This window comes from Gigantopelta aegis, chromosome 13, assembly GCF_016097555.1.
Source record: "Gigantopelta aegis isolate Gae_Host chromosome 13, Gae_host_genome, whole genome shotgun sequence".
NCBI classification, from domain to species: domain Eukaryota; kingdom Metazoa; phylum Mollusca; class Gastropoda; order Neomphalida; family Peltospiridae; genus Gigantopelta; species Gigantopelta aegis.
The window spans coordinates 41,196,823-41,218,901 of record NC_054711.1 but is presented as its reverse complement, the minus strand read 5'-3'; the positions used below and the strand labels follow the sequence as shown (position 1 = coordinate 41,218,901).

General features: G+C 40.0%; 1 protein-coding gene across 3 annotated transcripts in view; it reads right to left on the bottom strand.

The window, feature by feature from the left end:
* The window catches only part of LOC121387418 (ankyrin-3-like), an 80,557-nt gene that overhangs the window by 16,185 nt on the left and 42,293 nt on the right, over positions 1 to 22,079 (bottom strand). For all 3 annotated transcript variants that reach the window (XM_041518526.1, XM_041518527.1, XM_041518528.1), the window contains 10 exons: positions 20,401 to 20,504; positions 19,174 to 19,333; positions 18,521 to 18,679; positions 17,377 to 17,444; positions 15,328 to 15,448; positions 12,579 to 12,649; positions 7,929 to 8,034; positions 6,666 to 6,740; positions 3,443 to 3,668; positions 1,963 to 2,168 (listed from right to left, as the gene is read on the bottom strand). In XM_041518526.1, the coding sequence (XP_041374460.1) occupies positions 1,963 to 2,168; positions 3,443 to 3,668; positions 6,666 to 6,740; positions 7,929 to 8,034; positions 12,579 to 12,649; positions 15,328 to 15,448; positions 17,377 to 17,444; positions 18,521 to 18,679; positions 19,174 to 19,333; positions 20,401 to 20,504 (1,296 nt within the window). The remainder of the gene's footprint in view (positions 1 to 1,962; positions 2,169 to 3,442; positions 3,669 to 6,665; positions 6,741 to 7,928; positions 8,035 to 12,578; positions 12,650 to 15,327; positions 15,449 to 17,376; positions 17,445 to 18,520; positions 18,680 to 19,173; positions 19,334 to 20,400; positions 20,505 to 22,079) is intronic.

Genomic DNA, 22,079 nt, shown 5'->3' with positions numbered 1-22,079 from the left:
GATGGATGGATGGGTGAATGGGTGGATGGATGGATGGATGGATGGATGGATGGATGGATGGATGGATAGGTGGATGGGTGGATGGATGGATGGGTGGATGGATGGATGGATGGATGGATGGATGGGTGGATGGATGGATGGATGGGTGGATGGATGGATGGATGGATGGATGGATGGATGGATGGGTGAATGGGTGGGTGGATGGATGGGTGGATGGATGGATGGATGGATGAAATGATGGATGGATGAAAAAAAGAAGTTTGTTTTGTTTAACGACACCACTAGAGTACATTGATTAATTAATCATCGCCTATTGGATGTCAAACATTTGGTAATTCTGACATGTACAGTCTTAAAGAGGAAACCTGTTACATTTTTCCATTAGTAGTAAGGGATTTTTTTTTATATACATCATCCCACAGACAGGATAGCACATACCACATCATTTGATATATCCCACACCAAACGTACATCAGGCGAGTGCTTTACCACTGGGCTACATCCCTCTCCCTATGGATGGATGAAAGGAATGATGGAACAATGGATGATTGGCGTGATGGATGGATTAATGGATGGATGAATGGTTTAGTAACACCCAGATACAAGAGTGTTTTACCACTGGGCTACATCCCTCTCCCTATGGATGGATGAAAGGAATGATGGAACAATGGATGATTGGCGTGATGGATGGATTAATGGATGGATGAATGGTTTAGTAACACCCGGACACAAGAGAACCAGTGAGGTATATGTTACACCCGTATATTAATAATGAATGTTAAAAGTTTGTTTTGTTTAATGACACCACTAGAGCACACTGATTAATTAATCATCGTCTGTTGGATGTCAAACATTTGGTAATTCTGACTCATAGTCAACAGAGGAAACCCACTACATTTTTCCTAATGCAGAACAAACACAGACAGCAAAGCACATACCACGACCTTAGACCATTTGTGAATGTGGTGCACTGGATGGAACAAGAAAATATTGAATATGTTACGGATTGATAAGGAAGAAATGGCCTTTAATGTCTAGCAAGTTCCAAAAATTTTCAGTACATTCACCACAGAACAGATGTGGAAAATCAAAAACATTTACATCACTATTCAAGGGAGGTAACTCAAGGTCCTTTTTTTTCTGTTTTAGCCTAAAAGTAGTGATTTTCAATAATTTGTTAACAGTTGATATACCATTTATTGGAAATAAAAACATATACGATGTCACCTCATGATATTTAGTCAAGTTTTAGCTTTATTATAAAGTATAGTCATCAAGTTTTAACTTTATAATAAAGCATACAGACCAAGTTTTAACTTTATAATAAAGCATACAGACCAAGTTTTAACTTTATAGACCAAGTTTTAACTTTATAATAAAGCATACAGACCAAGTTTTAGCTTTATTATAAAGTATAGAGACATCAAGTTTTAGCTTTATTACAAAGTATATAGACATCAAGTTTTAGCTTTATTACAAAGTATACAGACATCAAGTTTTAGCTTTATTACAAAGTATACAGACATCAAGTTTTAGCTTTATTACAAAGTATACAGACATCAAGTTTTAGCTTTACTATAAAGTACAGAGACATCCAGTTTAGCTTTATTATAAAGTCTAGAGACATTCAGTTTAGCTTTACTATAAAGTCTAAAGACATAAGTTTTAGCTTTACTATAAAGTCTAGAGACATCAAGTTTAGCTTTACTATAAAGTCTAGAGACATCAAGTTTAGCTTTACTATAAAGTCTAAAGACATCAAGTTTTAGCTTTACTATAAAGTCTAGAGACATCAAGTTTAGCTTTACTATAAAGTCTAGAGACATCGAGTTTTAGCTTTACTATAAAGTCTAGAGACATCAAGTTTAGCTTTACTATAAAGTCTAGAGCCATCAAGTTTTAGCTTTACTATGAAGTCTAGAGACATCGAGTTTTAGCTTATTATAAAGTCTAGAGCCATACCAGCCACGCTTCCTGTAGAGTGTTGAACGCCTTCTTGGATTTGTCCGTGATACATTTAGCGATGAGCTTCGTGTGCTGGTCGCGTTCCGCGTCGATCATTATCCGCAAGCCCTCGAACTCGGGACACGTGAACAGACAGCCGTTCGCGTCCAGTATGGCCGTCGTAGCACCACACTGCAGGAGCAGGTTCGCTACCTTAATGAAACCTGCAACAATAAATGATCAGTGAAATGAGATGGAGTTTGTTTTATAATTTAACGATGCACTGCTGATGCCAATACAAGTTTATTTCCTGATAAATCATGTGTTGGAGATGGCATATAATATAAAAGTTAAAAAGTTTGTTCTGTTTAACGACACCACTAGAGCACATGGATTAATTAATAATCAGCTGTTGCAAGGAAGGAATGAAATGTTTTATTTAACGACGCACTCAACAGATTTTATTTATGGTTATATGGTGTCGGACGTATGGTTAAGGACCACACAGATATTGAGAGAAGAATCCCGCTGTTGCCACTTCATGGGCTACTCTTTTCGATCTTTTATATGCACCATCCCACAGACAGGGTAGTACATACCACAACCTTTGATATACCAGGCTGAAACGAAAAAATTGCTCAAAAAGCCACTGATGGGGATCGATCCAAGACTGACTGAGCATCAGGTGAGCACTTTACCACTGGGCTACTTCATACTATATATAGTGTTTAATATATGATTAGTTCCAACACTTGTTCCAAAGAGATGAAACCTATTGCAGTCACATAGGCCACTGATGGGGATCGATCCAAGACTGACTGGGCATCAGGTGAGCACTTTACCACTGGGCTACATCATACTATATATAGTGTCTAATATATGATTAGTTCCAACACTTGTTCTAAAGAGATGAAACCTATTGCAGTCACACAGGCCACTGCATGATGGGGATCGATCCTAGACTGACTGGACATGAGACGAGTGTTCTACCACTGGGCTACATCCCGCCCTATAGATGCAGCTGACTATACAGTGTCTAATATATATGATTAGTTTCAACACTTGTTCAACCTATTGCAGTCACATAGGCCACTGACGAGGATCGATCCTAGACTGACTGGACATCAGACGAGTGTTCTACCACTGGGCTACATCCCGCCCTATAGATGTAGCTGACTATACAGTGTCTAATATATATGATTAGTTTCAACACTTATTCAACCTATTGCAGTCACATAGGCCACTGACGAGGATCGATCCTAGACTGACTGGACATCAGACGAGTGTTCTACAACTGGGCTACATCCCGCCCTATAGATGCAGCTGACTATACAGTGTCTAATATATATGATTAGTTTCAACACTTATTCAACCTATTGCAGTCACATAGGCCACTGACGAGGATCGATCCTAGACTGATTGGGCATCAGGCAAATGCTATACCACTGGGCAACATCCTACTCCTTGTTCTATACATGAAAACGAAAGACAAGCCAACCTTTCTCTGCTGCCAGCTGTAGAGCCGTTTTGTTTTCGGCGTCCACCACATTGATGTCGAGGATTCTTCTACAACTCTGACCCTTCTGTCGCATCTTCGTTATCTCCCCTGATGGCCGACAGAACCTGGTGAGAAATTCCACGATGGCGAAATGACCCATCTTGCTGGCCAGGTGCAGTACAGTGGACCCGGTCGTACTGTGACGTTTTCGGATGTCTCCGCCTTTCTGAATAACACAGAGACGGAATCGTTATGTAACGGGATCACGTAATGAGTGTGTGTGTTCAACACAGAGTCAGTACAGTGGACACCGGTCGTACGGGACCATGTAACGAGTGTGTGTGTGACGTTTTCGAGTGTGTGTGTTCAGTACAGTGGACCGGTGTTCTGTCTCCGCCTTTCTGAATAACACAGAGACGGAATCGTTATGTAACGAGACCACGTAATGAGTGTGTGTGTTCAGTACGGTGGACCCGGTGTTCTGTGACGTTTTCGGATGTCTCCGCCTTTCTGAATAACACAGAGACGGAATCGTTATGTAACGGGACCATGTAACGAGTGTGTGTGTTCAGTACAGTGGACCCGGTGTTCTGTGACGTTTTCGGATGTCTCCGCCTTTCTGAATAACACAGAGACGGAATCGTTATGTAACGGGACCACGTAACGAGTGTGTGTGTTCAGTACAGTGGACCCGGTCGTACTGTGACGTTTTCGGATGTCTCCGCCTTTCTGAATAACACAGAGACGGAATCGTTATGTAACGGGACCACGTAATGAGTGTGTGTGTTCAGTACAGTGGACCCGGTCGTACTGTGACGTTTTTGGATGTCTCCGCCTTTCTGAATAACACAGAGACGGAATCGTTATGTAACGGGACCACGTAATGAGTGTGTGTGTTCAGTACAGTGGACCCGGTGTTCTGTGACGTTTTCGGATGTCTCCGCCTTTCTGAATAACATAGAGACGGAATCGTTATGTAACGGGACCACGTAACGAGTGTGTGTGTTCAGTACAGTGGACCCGGTCGTACTTTGACATTTTCGGATGTCTCCGCCTTTCTGAATAACACAGAGACGGAATCGTTATGTAACGGGACCACGTAATGAGCGCGTGTTCTGTACACCAGTTTCGGTTAACCTTTAGACTACTGGATTAATTTTTCACAAAAACCATGTTGAGTGGGTACAACTACAAGTTTATAATTTTTACTCACATATATTCACTTAAAATAATTTATAAATACATAAAATAAAGTTCATATTTGAATCGGTAAGTATTATTTTCATGGATTTATATAATTTTTATGATATTTTAGATCAGTTAATGTTGACTAAAATTAGTCAAAAAATATTTATGTCTATTATTCCCGATAACAGTGGTTTTCTGACCAGAATTGTTTTTAGAAAAACAAACTACTATTCATATCCCAATATTTGGTGATTTTCGTTGTTGGTAAAACGATCAAATTTATTACCAAATTAGCTGTCATAATCAGCTATCGATCCCTAAAAATGAGCACGACGTGCCGCCATTGTCAAGCGAAAATACTTGCCGAAAACCAATTTTTCAACTCAAAATTACAAGCTATTTTTAAAACCCCCCAAAAAACCACCTAAAGATACAGGAAGCTGGGTTGCCTTCTGTTTCCCATTATACAAGTCTTTCCGGTGAGTGTCATGTGCAAAATGGCGGGAAATATGAATTGGGGAATTGGCACTGTATACAATGTACAGTGTTGGTGCAAAACGGCGGGAAATATGAATTGGGGAATGCACTGCATGTATACAGTGTACAGTATGTTGACTGGCGTGACGTTGGGCGAGATATCTCGCCTGCAGTAGTCAGAAGGCTAAGTCATAAGGCTGGTAGGTACTGGGTTCGCAACCCAGTACCTGCTCCCACCCAGAGTGAGTTTTAACGACTCAAAGGTAGGTGTACGGCCACTACATATACACCCTCTTCTCTCTCACAAACCACTAACAACTAACCCACTGTCCTGGATAGACAGCCCAGATAGCTGAGGTGTGTGTGTGACCAGGACAGCATGCTTGAACCTTAATTGGATATAAGCACAAAAATAAGTTGAAATGGAAATGTTCTGGACATGAGAATACAATTATAACCCAGTCAAGACCCGTAACAGTTCAACTGCCCGTGGCCCACAGCTCCGGGACGTACTTTAATATAATGGGTGATGTGATATAATTATTTTCTTTAACAACATATCCACAGCACACACATTTATTAATCATCGGCTATTGGATATTGGATATCAACCATTTGGTAATTTGGACATTTAGTCTTTAGAGAGGAAACCCAGTACATTTTTTTCCATTAGTACCAAGGGATCTTTTATATGTACCATCCCACAGACAGGATAGCACATACCACGGCCTTTGGTATACCATTCGTGCTGCAATGGTTGGAATGAGAAATAGCTCAGGGGATCAATTCCAGACCAACCGTGCATCAAGCGAGTGCTTTACCATTGGGCTACGTCCCTCTTCCTCAGTATATTACTTCAATTGGTGATATTTATTTAGCAGTGTGTCTTTAATATGTAAAAAAAAATATTTTAAAGTGCCAAGTTTCCCCCATCGTAGCAAGATAAAGTTGTAAGATGATGAATCAGGGTTCCACAACCTCTGATATCAACTTTGTTTCTGGGGGCAATGAAGTAATTTGAACTGAATTTTAAAAACATTAAATATTAACATAGTGGTCTTTATAAAATGTTTGGCATAAATAATTAGGCTATTTTTAGCAGAATGTTAAAAAATTAAACTTTAAATGTAAAACAACATTAAAGATGTTAAACAAGTTCACACTGAAAAGAGTTAACATGTTTCACTGTGTACCCTGCAAGGCAGACCATTTCATGCGTGTCAGTTACGCAACTTTAAAATCACGAGAACCGCAAATCAGTTACGTGGTGAATAATTACATTCTAACATTAAAAGTACCATATATCAGTAATGAAAGAGAAAATCAGTTTCTTTTTAAATACATTCGAACCACCAATGTAGCACAGAACCGTAGTACAAGTGTTTTAGGATTAGGTTAGCCTAACTCATCGGTTACTAGAACTATATTCACGTAACTAAACCATCGGTTACCTAAGTAAAACTCACGTGAACAGACTTCTGGTTACCGTAAGATTGTGAAATATTGTGCCCTGCTCTGAGTATATAAAAACACTGGAGTCTTCAAAATACGCACATACCTCAAACAGTAGCTTGACCACATCCAGATTTCCATTCTCTACGGCCAAGTATAACGGCCAATTGCCACTGCCACTCTGAAATACATTAAAAATGATACAACATCTCTATAGATTAATACTGTCTCTATTCAGTGGTATAAAGAACACATAGAGAAACATACCCGCATATTAATGCTGTCTCTATTCAGTGGTATAAAGAACAAATAGAGAGACATCTCCGCAGATTAATACTGTCTCTATTCAGTGGTATAAAGAACAAATAGAGAGACATCTCCGCAGATTAATACTGTCTCTAGTCAGTGGTATAAAGAACAAATAGAGAGACATCTCCACAGATTAATACTGTCTCTAGTCAGTGGTATAAAGAACAAACAGAGAGACATACCCGCAGATTAATACTGTCTCTATTCAGTGGTATAAAGAACAAATAGAGAGACATCTCCACAGATTAATACTGTCTCTATTCAGTGGTATAAATAACAAATAGAGAGACATCTCCGCAGATTAATACTGTCTCTATTCAGTGGTATAAAGAACAAATAGAGAGACATACCCACAGATTAATGCTGTCTCTATTCAGTGGTATAAGGAACAAATAGAGAGACATACCTACAGATTAATGCTGTCTCTATTCAGTGGTATAAAGAACAAACAGAGAGACATCTTCACAGATTAATGCTGTCTCTATTCAGTGGTATAAAGAACAAACAGAGAGACATCTCCGCAGATTAATACTGTCTCTATTCAGTGGTATAAAGAACTAATAGAGAGACATCTCCGCAGATTAATACTGTCTCTAGTCAGTGGTATAAAGAACAAATAGAGAGACATACCCACAGATTAATACTGTCTCTATTCAGTGGTATAAAGAACAAATAGAGAGACATCTCCACAGATTAATACTGTCTCTATTCAGTGGTATAAAGAACAAATAGAGAGACATACCCACAGATTAATACTGTCTCTATTCAGTGGTATAAAGAACAAATAGAGAGACATCTCCACAGATTAATACTGTCTCTATTCAGTGGTATAAAGAACAAATTCAGATTAAGTCTCTATTCAGTTGTATAAAGAACAAATAGAGAGACATACCCACAGATTAATACTGTCTCTATTCAGTGGTATAAAGAACAAATAGAGAGACATACCCGCAGATTAATACTGTCTCTATTCAGTGGTATAAAGAACAAATAGAGAGACATACCCGCAGATTAATACTGTCTCTATTCAGTGGTATAAAGAACAAATAGAGAGACATACCCGCAGATTAATACTGTCTCCATCATCGAGCATGCAGTAGAGTTCCGAGGCTTTTCCGTTGAGAGAACAGTCAAGAACTTTGGGATTGACGATCTCCTCCTGTCTCCTGTAACACAATTACAACACGTTCAGTAAGCAATGTTTATCTAATAACTGCATCGGAACACCACCACCACCTTTCTGAATAACAACAGACACAATTACAACACGTCCAGTAAAAAAAAAGATATGTTTTATTTAACGACGCACTCAACACATTTTATTTACAGTTATATGGCATTGGACATATGGGCTACTCTTTTTGATTAGCAGCAAGGGATCTTTTATATGCATCATCCCATAGACAGGATAGCACATACCACGACCTCTGATGTACCAGTCGTGGTGCACTGATGGAACGAGAAATAGGCCAATGGGCCCACCGACAAGGATCGATCCCAAACCGACCACGCATCAAGCGAGCACTTTACCACTGGGCTACGTCTCGACCGTGAATAACAAGAGACACGGTTGTAATGGAACAGGCCAGCGTAATGACTGGGTGTGTTCTAAACAGAAGAATACAATTATAACCCAGTTAGGACCTGTAACAGTTCAACTACTTGAGGCCCACAAATCCAGAAGAAAGTTTCACATAATTGGTGATGATATAGTTGTTTTGTTTAACACCATCCCTAAAGCACATTGATTTATAAATCGTCAGCTATTGGATGTCAAACATTTAGTAATTTTGACATACAGTTTAACTTTTATATGCACTATCCCATAGACAGGATAGCACATACCACAGCCTTTGATATACCAGTCGTGAAATAGCCCAATGGGCCCACCGATGGGGATTGATCCCAGACTGACTGTGAATCAAGCGAGCACTGTACTACTTTACCTTTCCCAGGCCCAGTGATGGGGATTGATCCCAGACTGATCACGAATCAAGCGAGCACTGTACTACTTGACCTTTTCCAGGCCCACCAACGGGGATTGATCCCAGACTGACTGTGAATCAAGCGAACACTGTACTACTTTACCTTTCCCAGGCCCAGTGATGGGGATTGATCCCAGACTGACTGTGAATCAAGCGAACACTGTACTACTTTACCTTTCCCAGGCCCACCGACAGGGATTGATCCCAGACTGACTGTGAATCAAGCGAACACTGTACTACTTTACCTTTCCCAGGCCCACTGACGGGGATTGATCCCAGACTGACTGTGAATCAAGCGAACACTGTACTACTTTACCTTTCCCAGGCCCACCGATGGGGATTGATCCCAGACTGACTGTGAATCAAGCGAACACTGTACTACTTTACCTTTCCCAGGCCCACCGACGGGGATTGATCCCAGACTGACTGTGAATCAAGCGAACACTGTACTACTTTACCTTTCCCAGGCCCACCGACGGGGATTGATCCCACACTGACTGTGAATCAAGCGAGCACTGTACTACTTTACCTTTCCCAGGCCCACCAACGGGGATTGATCCCAGACTGACTGTGAATCAAGCGAACACTGTACTACTTTACCTTTCCCAGGCCCAGTGATGGGGATTGATCCCAGACTGACTGTGAATCAAGCGAACACTGTACTACTTTACCTTTCCCAGGCCCACCGACAGGGATTGATCCCAGACTGACTGTGAATCAAGCGAACACTGTACTACTTTACCTTTCCCAGGCCCACTGACGGGGATTGATCCCAGACTGACTGTGAATCAAGCGAACACTGTACTACTTTACCTTTCCCAGGCCCACCGACGGGGATTGATCCCAGACTGACTGTGAAACAAGCGAGCACTGTACTACTTTACCTTTCCCAGGCCCACCGACAGGGATTGATCCCAGACTGACTGTGAATGCAGTGAGCACTGTACTACTTTACCTTTCCCAGGCCCACCGATGGGGATTGATCCCAGACTGACTGTGAATCAAGCGAGCACCGTACTACTTTACCTTTCCCAGGCCCACCGACAGGGATTGATCCCAGACTGACTGTGAATCAAGCGAACACTGTACTACTTTACCTTTCCCAGGCTCACCGATGGGGATTGATCCCAGACTGACTGTGAATCAAGCGAACACTGTACTACTTTACCTTTCCCAGGCCCACCGATGGGGATTGATCCCAGACTGACTGTGAATCAAGCGAACACTGTACTACTTTACCTTTCCCAGGCCCACCGACGGGGATTGATCCCAGACTGACTGTGAATCAAGCGACCACTGTACTACTTTACCTTTCCCAGGCTCACCGATGGGGATTGATCCCAGACTGACTGTGAATCAAGCGAGCACTGTACTACTTTACCTTTTCCAGGCCCACCGATGGGGATTGATCCCAGACTGACTGTGAATCAAGCGAACACTGTACTACTTTACCTTTCCCAGGCCCACCGACGGGGATTGATCCCAGACTGACTGTGAATCAAGCGAACACTGTACTACTTTACCTTTCCCAGGCCCACCGACGGGGATTGATCCCAGACTGACTGTGAAACAAGCGAGCACTGTACTACTTTACCTTTCCCAGGCTCACCGACGGGGATTGATCCCAGACTGACCGCCAATCAAGCGAGCACTGTACTACTTTACCTTTCCCAGGCCCACCGACGGGGATTGATCCCAGACTGACTGTGAATGCAGCGAGCACCGTACTACTTTACCTTTCCCAGGCCCACCGATGGGGATTGATCCCAGACTGACTGTGAATCAAGCGAGCACTGTACTACTTTACCTTTCCCAGGCCCACTAACGGGGATCGATCCCAGACTGACTGTGAATCAAGCGAGCACTGTACTACTTTACCTTTCCCAGGCCCACCGACGGGGATTGATCCCAGACTGACTGTGAATCAAGCGACCACTGTACTACTTTACCTTTCCCAGGCTCACCGATGGGGATTGATCCCAGACTGACTGTGAATCAAGCGAGCACCGTACTACTTTACCTTTTCCAGGCCCACCGACAGGGATTGATCCCAGACTGACTGTGAATCAAGCGAACACTGTACTACTTTACCTTTCCCAGGCCCACCGACGGGGATTGATCCCAGACTGACTGTGAATCAAGCGAACACTGTACTACTTTACCTTTCCCAGGCCCACCGACGGGGATTGATCCCAGACTGACTGTGAATCAAGCGACCACTGTACTACTTTACCTTTCCCAGGCTCACCGATGGGGATTGATCCCAGACTGACTGTGAATCAAGCGAGCACCGTACTACTTTACCTTTTCCAGGCCCACCGACAGGGATTGATCCCAGACTGACTGTGAATCAAGCGAACACTGTACTACTTTACCTTTCCCAGGCCCACCGACGGGGATTGATCCCAGACTGACTGTGAATCAAGCGAACACTGTACTACTTTACCTTTCCCAGGCCCACCGACGGGGATTGATCCCAGACTGACTGTGAAACAAGCGAGCACTGTACTACTTTACCTTTCCCAGGCTCACCGACGGGGATTGATCCCAGACTGACCGCCAATCAAGCGAGCACTGTACTACTTTACCTTTCCCAGGCCCACCGACGGGGATTGATCCCAGACTGACTGTGAATGCAGCGAGCACCGTACTACTTTACCTTTCCCAGGCCCACCGATGGGGATTGATCCCAGACTGACTGTGAATCAAGCGAGCACTGTACTACTTTACCTTTCCCAGGCCCACTAACGGGGATCGATCCCAGACTGACTGTGAATCAAGCGAGCACTGTACTACTTTACCTTTCCCAGGCCCAGCGATGGGGATCGATCCCAGACTGACTGTGAATCAAGCGAACACTGTACTACTTTACTTTTCCCAGGCCCACCGACGGGGATTGATCCCAGACTGATCACGAATCAAGCGAGCACTGTACTACTTGACCTTTTCCAGGCCCACCAACGGGGATTGATCCCAGACTGACTGTGAATCAAGCGAGCACTGTACTACTTTACCTTTCCCAGGCCCACCGACGGGGATTGATCCCAGACTGACTGTGAATCAAGCGAGCACTGTACTACTTTACCTTTCCCAGGCCCACCGACGGGGATTGATCCCAGACTGACTGTGAATCAAGCGAACACTGTACTACTTTACCTTTCCCAGGCTCACCGATGGGGATTGATCCCAGACTGACTGTGAATCAAGCGAACACTGTACTACTTTACCTTTCCCAGGCCCAGCGACAGGGATTGATCCCAAACTGACTGTGAATGAAGCGAACACTGTACTACTTTACCTTTCCCAGGCCCACCGACGGGGATTGATCCCAGACTGACTGTGAATGCAGCGAGTTACGTTACTACTTTACCTTTCCCAGGCTCACCGACGGGGATTGATCCCAGACTGACTGTGAATCAAGCGAACACTGTACTACTTTACCTTTCCCAGGCCCACCGATGGGGATTGATCCCAGACTGACTGTGAATCAAGCGAACACTGTACTACTTTACCTTTCCCAGGCCCACCGACGGGGATTGATCCCAAACTGACTGTGAATGAAGCGAACACTGTACTACTTTACCTTTCCCAGGCCCACCGACGGGGATTGATCCCAGACTGACCGCGAATGAAGCGAACACTGTACTACTTTACCTTTCCCAGGCCCACCGACGGGGATTGATCCCAGACTGACCGCGAATGAAGCGAACACTGTACTACTTTACCTTTCCCAGGCCAGCTGGAGCTTCTTGTGGATCGACGACTTCTTACACAGCCTCTGAGCCTTGTACAGACCCTGCAATAAAAACATTCAGTTAAAACTCGAATATATTCGGACCAAATTTACGAAGCCCGTTTTATTTTATAAACATTCTAAATACATGTATAGTCACATGCCTGTATCAAGTCAAAAACAGGATTTGTAAATTTAACATTAGATTTTTAAAGCTGCTGTCTTCAGTATATTTTTAATAATTTTCTTACTATTGCGCACCATTCTTCGATATCGTTTGGTAATAAATACTCACTATAAGCTACAATATATGCCATAATAATTAAATTTTTGTTATATTCATTACAATTTAATGCCATCCCATTAGCAATGAGTTTGTTCAATGTAAAAATTACATCATCAGGGGACGTCATACATGATGACTTCATTTTGTATTGGCACTTAGCATTACAGCCAAATAGGCACTTCTACCAAAATGCAGCAAGGGATCTTTTACCAAGGAACATCTTATGTGAAGACATTTTGTATTGGCATTTTGTATTACAGCCACATAGGATTGTTCTATCAAAAAGCAGCAAGGGATCTTTTACCAAGGAACATCATATGTGAAGACATTTTGTATTGGCATTTTGTATTACAGCCACATAGGATTGTTCTATCAAAAAGCAGCAAGGGATCTTTTACCAAGGAACATCATATGTGAAGACATTTTGTATTGGCATTTTGTATTACAGCCACATAGGATTGTTCTATCAAAAAGCAGCAAGGGATCTTTTACCAAGGAACATCATATGTGAAGACATTTTGTATTGGCATTTTGTATTACAGCCACATAGGATTGTTCTATCAAAAAGCAGCAAGGGATCTTTTACCAAGGAACATCATATGTGAAGACATTTTGTATTGGCATTTTGTATTACAGCCACATAGGATTGTTCTATCAAAAAGCAGCAAGGGATCTTTTACCAAGGAACATCATATGTGAAGACATTTTGTATTGGCATTTTGTATTACAGCCACATAGGATTGTTCTATCAAAAAGCAGCAAGGGATCTTTTACCAAGGAACATCATATGTGAAGACATTTTGTATTGGCATTTTGTATTACAGCCACATAGGATTGTTCTATCAAAAAGCAGAAAGGGATCTTTTACCAAGGAACATCATATGTGAAGACATTTTGTATTGGCATTTTGTATTACAGCCACATAGGATTGTTCTATCAAAAAGCAGCAAGGGATCTTTTACCAAGGAACATCATATGTGAAGACATTTTGTATTGGCATTTTGTATTACAGCCACATAGGATTGTTCTATCAAAAAGCAGAAAGGGATCTTTTACCAAGGAACATCATATGTGAAGACATTTTGTATTGGCATTTTGTATTACAGCCACATAGGATTGTTCTATCAAAAAGCAGCAAGGGATCTTTTACCAAGGAACATCATATGTGAAGACATTTTGTATTGGCATTTTGTATTACAGCCACATAGGATTGTTCTATCAAAAAGCAGAAAGGGATCTTTTACCAAGGAACATCATATGTGAAGACATTTTGTATTGGCACTTTGTATTAGTCACATAGGATTGTTCTATCAAAAAGCAGCAAGGGATCTTTTACCAAGGAACGTCTTATATGAAGACATTTTGTATTGGCATTTTGTTATTACAGTCACATAGGATTGTTCTATCAAAAAGCAGCAAGGGATCTTTTACCAAGGAACGTCATTTGTGAAGACATTTTGTATTGGCACTTTGTATTACAACCACATAGGATTGTTCTATCAAAAAGCAGCAAGGGATCTTTTATGTGAATTTCCTAATTGTCAGAACAGTACACACTGCAGCCTTCGATGAACAAGTTATAGGGTACTGGATTGCACAGTAAAAACCCCGAATTCATCGAGGGAGATTGATCCCGGAAGCCACAGCATGTCAGGTGAATGATCTATCACTGAGCTACATCCCGCTCCCTTCCATACCAAAAGTTTTGTTTTGTTTAACGACACCACTAGAGCACATTGATTTATTTATCATCGGCAATTGAATGTCTAACATTTGCTAATTTTTACATAGTCTTAGAGAGGAAACCTGCTACATTTTTCCATTAGTAGCAAGGAATCTTTTATAAGCACCATCCCACAGACAGGATAGCACATACCACAGCCTTTGATACACCAGTCATTGTGCACTGGCTGGTAATGGAAATAGCTCAGTGGGTCCACCAATGGGGATCGATCCTAATTGGACAGCACACGAGGTTTTACCACTGGGCTACATCCCACACCCCTTTTTCATTCCAGCCAGTGCACCAAGACTGGTCTATCAAAGGCCGTAGTATGTGCTATCCTGTCTGAGGGATTAGGCATATGAAAGATTCCTTGCTACTCATGGAAAAATGTAGCAGGTTTCCTTTTTAAGACAATGTCAAAACTACCAAACGTTTGACATCCAATAGTGGATGATTAATAAATCAATGTGCTCTAGTGGTGTCGTTAAACAAAACTTTTAGTATGGAGGGGGCAGGATGTAGCTCAGTGATAGATCATTCACCTGACATGCTGTGGGTTCCGGGATCGATCTCCTTCGATGAATTTGGGGTTTTCCCTGTGGAAAAATGTAGTGGGTTTCCTTTTTAAGACAATGTCAAAACTATCAAATGTTTGACATCCAATAGTGGATGATTAAATAAATCAATATGCTCTAGTGGTGTCGTTAAACAAACCAAACGTTTACTTACGATGAACGTGTCTGGGAAGAAGTGGAGAAACACATCGAGCACCATCTCTTGGTTGTTGAGAATTGCATGGTGTAAAGGGAGATAACCATCCATGTCTGCTATACCCGGGTTTGCTCCTTGTCTGAAAAGAAATAATCCAAATATGAAAAAGAAACATTTGGCTAAGAAGAAAGAAAAAAAATACCCTGCAGGAGCCGCATAAGCAATTAATTATTTAACATCAGCCAGATTTTGCTACGCACTCATTCAGACAGAACAGCACATTCCACAGATTTAGGTCCGAACTTGCGATATGAACTGCCGTAGGTCAGGGACTTTACCGATGGCCGTTTAATTAAACATTATAATTTCTGTTGGTTGAAGGGATCATTTTTCATATTGATATTTGTTGGAAAGGTTACTTTTTAAAATTGTTGTAAACAGGCTCAAAACTGTCATTGGTGAGCATTTTAGGCTGAGGCAAAAACATTTTTAAATTGCCGTGATAGGTAAAAACAATTCCTAACTTTGAACCCTGTTACAGTGATGTTGGTGTACATAAATACACTTTAAAAAAGTGTCAAACTTTTATATGTAGTATTATCTTTTGATCCCTTAAAGAAACAAATCTTCCACAAGAAATGGATTAATTGATATTTAATCACACCCCAGCACGAAAAATAGATTGGTGATTAAAGAGTCAAAGGTTAATATATAAAAACATTGCTGGATAAAACCAATATAAAATTTCTAAATTTAACACATGATATAGCGTGTTATCTTTATGAAAATACAAAACGTTTTAACAGATGTTAATTAGCAATATATTTAAGAATCTCAGAAGAATGTGATAATTCTGTTGTTTTACTATACTGAAATAAAGAAATAAGGACAACACTTGGTATTGCAGTGTAAAGCACATTTCAGTCACCAATGACATCGTAATGTCTGTCTAATTACATTTCCGTTACATTCACTACTAAATAACATCATTCCATTGGTCCAGACGTAGCAACATGAGTTTGATTACTTCTCGATGAACGTAAACGTAACGTTGTCAAGGAACGTCATATCTGATGGCGTCACTTTATACTGACAATTCAAAATAAAACATTAACTTTTAATGTTATTATTATATAATTAAATTTCTGTTATATTCATTACAAAATAACATCATTCCATTGGTCCAGACGTAGCAACATGAGTTTGATTACTTCTCGATGAACGTAAACGTAACGTTGTCAAGGAACGTCATATCTGATGGCGTCACTTTATACTGACAATTCAAAATAAAACATTAACTTTTAATGTTATTATTATATAATTAAGTTTCTGTTATATTCATTACAATATAATGTCATCCCATTGGTCCAGACGTAGCAACGAGAGTTTGTTCATATCTCGATGAATGTAAAACTTACATCGTCCGGGAACGTCATACCTGATGACGTCTTTTTATATTGGTAATTTGTCTTACTGAGCGTTATTGTTTTAATTTTAAAAGAATAATTCAAATAAAATATGAACTTTTAATATTATTATTAGTATGTATATTTCAAATTTAATTATAAGTATTGTCAATTATTTCTTTTACATTCATCTGCGTATGAACAAAAAACATCATCCGCAAACGTATATGTGAGGAACGTCGATTCAGTTTGTGGATGATTTTTTTCTTCTCAGAAATAAGAGACAATCCTTAAATAAAGTACAAAGATGTAATGTGACACTGAATGTCAGTAATGTGATAGTGAATGTAATTAATGTGACACTGAATGTCAGTAATGTCACACTGAATGTCGGTAATGTCACACTGAATGTCAGTAATGTGACACTGAATGTCAGCAATGTGACAGTGTATGTCGGTAATGTGATAGTGAATGTCGGTAATGTCGATAATGTGAGATTCAATGTCAGTAATGTGAGATTCAATGTCAGTAATGTGAGACTGACTGCTGTAACACAGTTAATGTCCTGACACTAATGATGAGTGGTTTGTTTACAGTCATTCTTTCCTGTTCAGTGTTGATGTGAAGAGTATATTTACTGCAGTACTACAGTGGAACTTACTCAAGGAGAATCTCGACAATGGCATCGTTTCCCATCTGTGCAGCAATACTGAGAGCGGTCATCCCCGTCTGAAACAGTCACAACAAGAACCAGTGAACACATGAGTCATGTGTCACAATAACCAGTGAACACACGAGTCATGTGTCACAATAACCAGTGAACACACGAGTCATGTGTCACAATAACCAACTTGTAGACACAAATCAAAAAAGAATAATCAACTAACCGAGCAGTTATAATTTCAAACTGTAAGCAAACAACATTCTTGACTATAGGCGAGTATTGCCATTTCATTTAATGTTTTCACAAATTGCAGATAAAAATAGAACATTTTTTTTAATTTACAAAACACTTTTTTTCGTTTTCTTTTTTGTGAAGCCAAAATGATATTATCAAAAAGCACATTTAGTTGAGGCTAGTATGAGGTATAGACATCATTTATCTTTGAAATATTTGTATCAAAATGTCACTACTTTTGCTGGTTTGATACACTCGGAAACAACTCATAAGATATACGGTATCTGATGGCCACGTATGCAGAATTCTGTCAGTGACAAAACGTTACGAGGCTTATAGGTTGGTAAATGTTTTTACATTTTAATCATTGAGATAGGAGGGATTGACTAATAGTGGAGTATATATGATATCTAATTGCAGAATTCTCTGTCTATGAGTACCTTGGTATGCTGGCCATTTATGATCAACTTACAGGTGAGATTGACTTAAAGGTGAATATATAGAGAATAACTAGTTAATGACGTCAGATATCTGCTTTATCCTGTGATGGTTAGAATGGGAAATTCAGCGAGGCTCTGCTGAGTGGAATTTCTCATTCGGCCTGAACAGGATAAAGCAGATATCCGACGTCAGTAACTAGTTATTACTTTTATCCTGCAGACCATAAAATTTAAGGGGAAAAGCTATTATTTACGTTATTTCTTCCACATTGTACAATGACCTAGAGGTCAAATGAGCAATTTTGTAATGTAGCTATGTGTGTGACGTCAAAAGTCATAATCTGCTAGTATATGTTCATGACTTTGCTTAAACCGGTCATCATAATCTGTCAATAGAAACAGTGGTTGCAGGATAAATTATGTACACGATATCCAACGACCACTCACGTAGAACACTCTGTGCGTACCTTGGTATGCTGGGCGTTTATGGTTGACCGGTTTTTGGCGAGCAGAATGGCGAGCGTATCGGCTCGGTTGTAGATGACGGCGATCATCAACAACGTGTAGCCATCTTCGTCAACCACATACAGGTCTGTCACATACAGCAACGTCATCTCAACATCGCCCTACAAACAAAACACTGCACTAATATAAAGTTTAACAATGTCATCAACAACGTGTAGCTATCTTTGTCAACCACACACAGGTCTGTCGAATACAGCAACGTCATCTCAACATCGCCCTACAAACAAAACACTGCACTAATATAAATTTAACAACGTCATCAACAACGTCATCTCAACATCGCCCTACAAACAAAACATTTCAGACTCATTAATTTAAAGTTTATTTTAACAACATCCTCCTACTTTACAATAATTCCTTTCGTTACTGATATGTTTGCTTGATTATCCAAAATTGTATTTTCTCATGAAACATTAGTCAAATTTGATTAACTCAAACATCGATCTTTTGAAAATTTTGATCTCTCAAACTGAAGTGACAGTCCCAGGATTATTTCACAAGAGGTCTTCCTTAAAAAAATTGACGAGTTCATGAATTATTTCACAAGAGGTCTTCCTTAAAAAAATAAATGAGTTCATTATCATATGTATGTTACCTTTCTGACTTGGTCACTGAGAGCCTCTAGCCTTTTACTTCTGTTGAAACTGATAACCTCCTTACAGTCGTCCTCACTCCCGTTGTATGATGGGATATCATCCGGTCGACGCCCATCGTGATCCTCAATGTTCACATCAGCCCCCCTTCTCACTAGACATCTGAAATCATCAAAATCAGAACTGAGAACATCAAAATCGGAACTGAGAACATCAAAATCAGAACTGAGAACATGAAAATCAGAACTGAGAACATCAAAATCAGAACTGAGAACATCAAAATCAGAACTGAGAACATCAAAATCGGAACTGAGAACATGAAAATCAGAACATCAAAATCAGAACTGAGAACATCAAAATCAGAACGTCAAAATCAGAACTGTGAACATCAAAATCGGAACTGAGAACATCAAAATCTGAGAACATCAAAAAGAAAATATGAAAATAGTAATATGAAAATAAAAATATGAAAATGAAAACATCAAAATGAAAATAAAAATATTTAGATGTGTAGAAGATGAAAATGGGTCACAAAAACCCGTTTCTTATCGAGTATGACTCAGTTGTCAAAACAAATTACCCACCAAAGTTGGCAAAACATAATGATAATTCATAATTATGTGTTACTGACTTAGGCTGGCAGGTAACCCCAGGGCTCACCCTGTACATGGCCATATTAGCCAATTGCTAATTTTTATACAAAGTGGCTACAACATTTAGTCTTTGGCTAATCAATTAGCCCTTAAATCAGCCACATTTTAATAATTTTCAAGGAGATACTATACAAAATCTGAAAATTGGCTAAACCAAAATTATTTCCAGTGTGAGCCCTGTAAACCCCTCCCTCCTTCTCTCTCCCTCCCCTCTTTCTCTCTTCTCCATCCCTCCATTCCTCCCTTTCCCCCTCTCTCTCTCACCCTCCCTTTCCCCCTCTCTCACCCTCTCTTTCTCCTTCTCTCTCCCCTCCCTCCCTCCCTTTCTCTCTCTCCCTCCCCCTCTTTTTCTCTCCCCTTCTCTGAGTCTTCCCCCCTCTCACCCTCTCTCTCTCTTTCCACATGTCTCTTCTCTCCCCCTCCTGCTCCTCCCCCTGCCCCTCCCCCTCACTTCTGATATCTATGCTGGAATTGGCTACAACCTGAATCCATGTTAAGATCACTTCATAGAGTGTTCTCTCACTGTCCACGGTTGTTTTTCTATAAATAGACGGTATGTCATTAAAAACAACTTACTCGACAGTTTTCCTGTGGTTTCCTTCAACAGCATAATGTAAGGCAGACCGGCCAATGTTCGGGTTCTGCTTGTTAGCATCTGCTCCAAACAGACAAATCAACACCTGAGGAGAAATCGAGAACAAACAGGTACACAAAACACAGCCATATGACTTTAATTACAATACACGGAAATATGATTTTAGTTACAAACTAAAGTGTAAACATATTACTAAAAAGTCAAAGTCTAATTTTTCCATTATTAATCAAATTTATGCAAATATTTATATGCACACTAACAATGCTAAAATTCCAAAATTAAGATTTTTCTTAAGTCATAATTCCTCATGGAGTTATTTCCCCTACCAACAGTGGAGTCATCGTCCATGATCCAACAAGGCTTGAAATTAATTTTGCTTCTCAGATGTTTAATTTGGAAGCAAATGTTATGAAAATAAGAAGCATGTCTAGAAAGTAGTCTGGAAATTAGACAACCTATTACACTTATAGCATCTTTTTTTTTTCAACAGCAATGTGAGAAATTTTTACACAAAATTGATAAATAGAAAAAAAGAAAGAAATGTTTTATTTAACGACACACTCAACACATTTTATGTACGGTTATATGGTGTAAAACATATGGTTAAGGACCACACAGATATAGAGAGAAGAAAACGCTGTCGCCACTTCATGGGCTACTCTTTTCAATTAGCAGCAAGGATTCTTTTATATGCACCATCCCACACAGGATAGCACATACCATAGCCTTTGTAGTACCAGTCGTGGTGCACTGACTCAAACGATAACTAGAGGACTCATAGTTTTTGATACGGAAAATATCAACCGAGTCTATGTTAATTGGTATTTGTCGAGGCTCTGATATTTAACATATTAAAAAACATGAGCAGTGATTTCTAGTTATCCTATAACACTTCTAAAATAACATTTTAATTTGATATTTCATAAATCTCCTCAATCGGTGATATATCATCATTGCAATTAGCACAAATGTAGTTTGACATCACGCACTTCGACTGAATCTCATCAAAACGTTACACTCAGGTATAGAGGTCTTGTTGGCTTGTAAACAAATGACCCATTGACAGCAAAAAAAATATTTAACAGAGTTAAAAAAACAAAACTGCTTTCTATTTACATCACAAAGGCACATTTGAAAGCCTATACATTGTATATTAATATATTATTACAAATTTTCCGCCCTTATACAATTTACTCTATTCTGATTGGCTGATGCCATATAACCGTACATAAAATGTGTTGAGTGCATCATTAAATAAAACATTTCTTTCTTTCTTCTTTCTATTCTGATTGGACGATGTTGATTAAAAACCGAATGTTATCCTTCGATAAACCTCAGAAAATGACGTCATTACGTAAAACATCGTGGAAAGGACAACCTTTTTTTTCTTTTTAAACCTAAATAAGTTGTATTGTTTGTAATTATAAGAATTGTTTGCCATTTTTTGTGACTTTATCGATGTATAATAACCACAAATTTAGTATAAAATCACTTCGCTAACCCTAACCCTAAACATCAATAAATTCTAAAAAAATTACAAACTGGAGAAAACTTGAGGTATTTTCTCTTTTATGAATATATTACCTGTCCTCAAACAAGTGCACCCCCCCCCCCCCCTCCCACCTACGGCTAGTAATCTGGTCCGAACATCCCAAAAGCC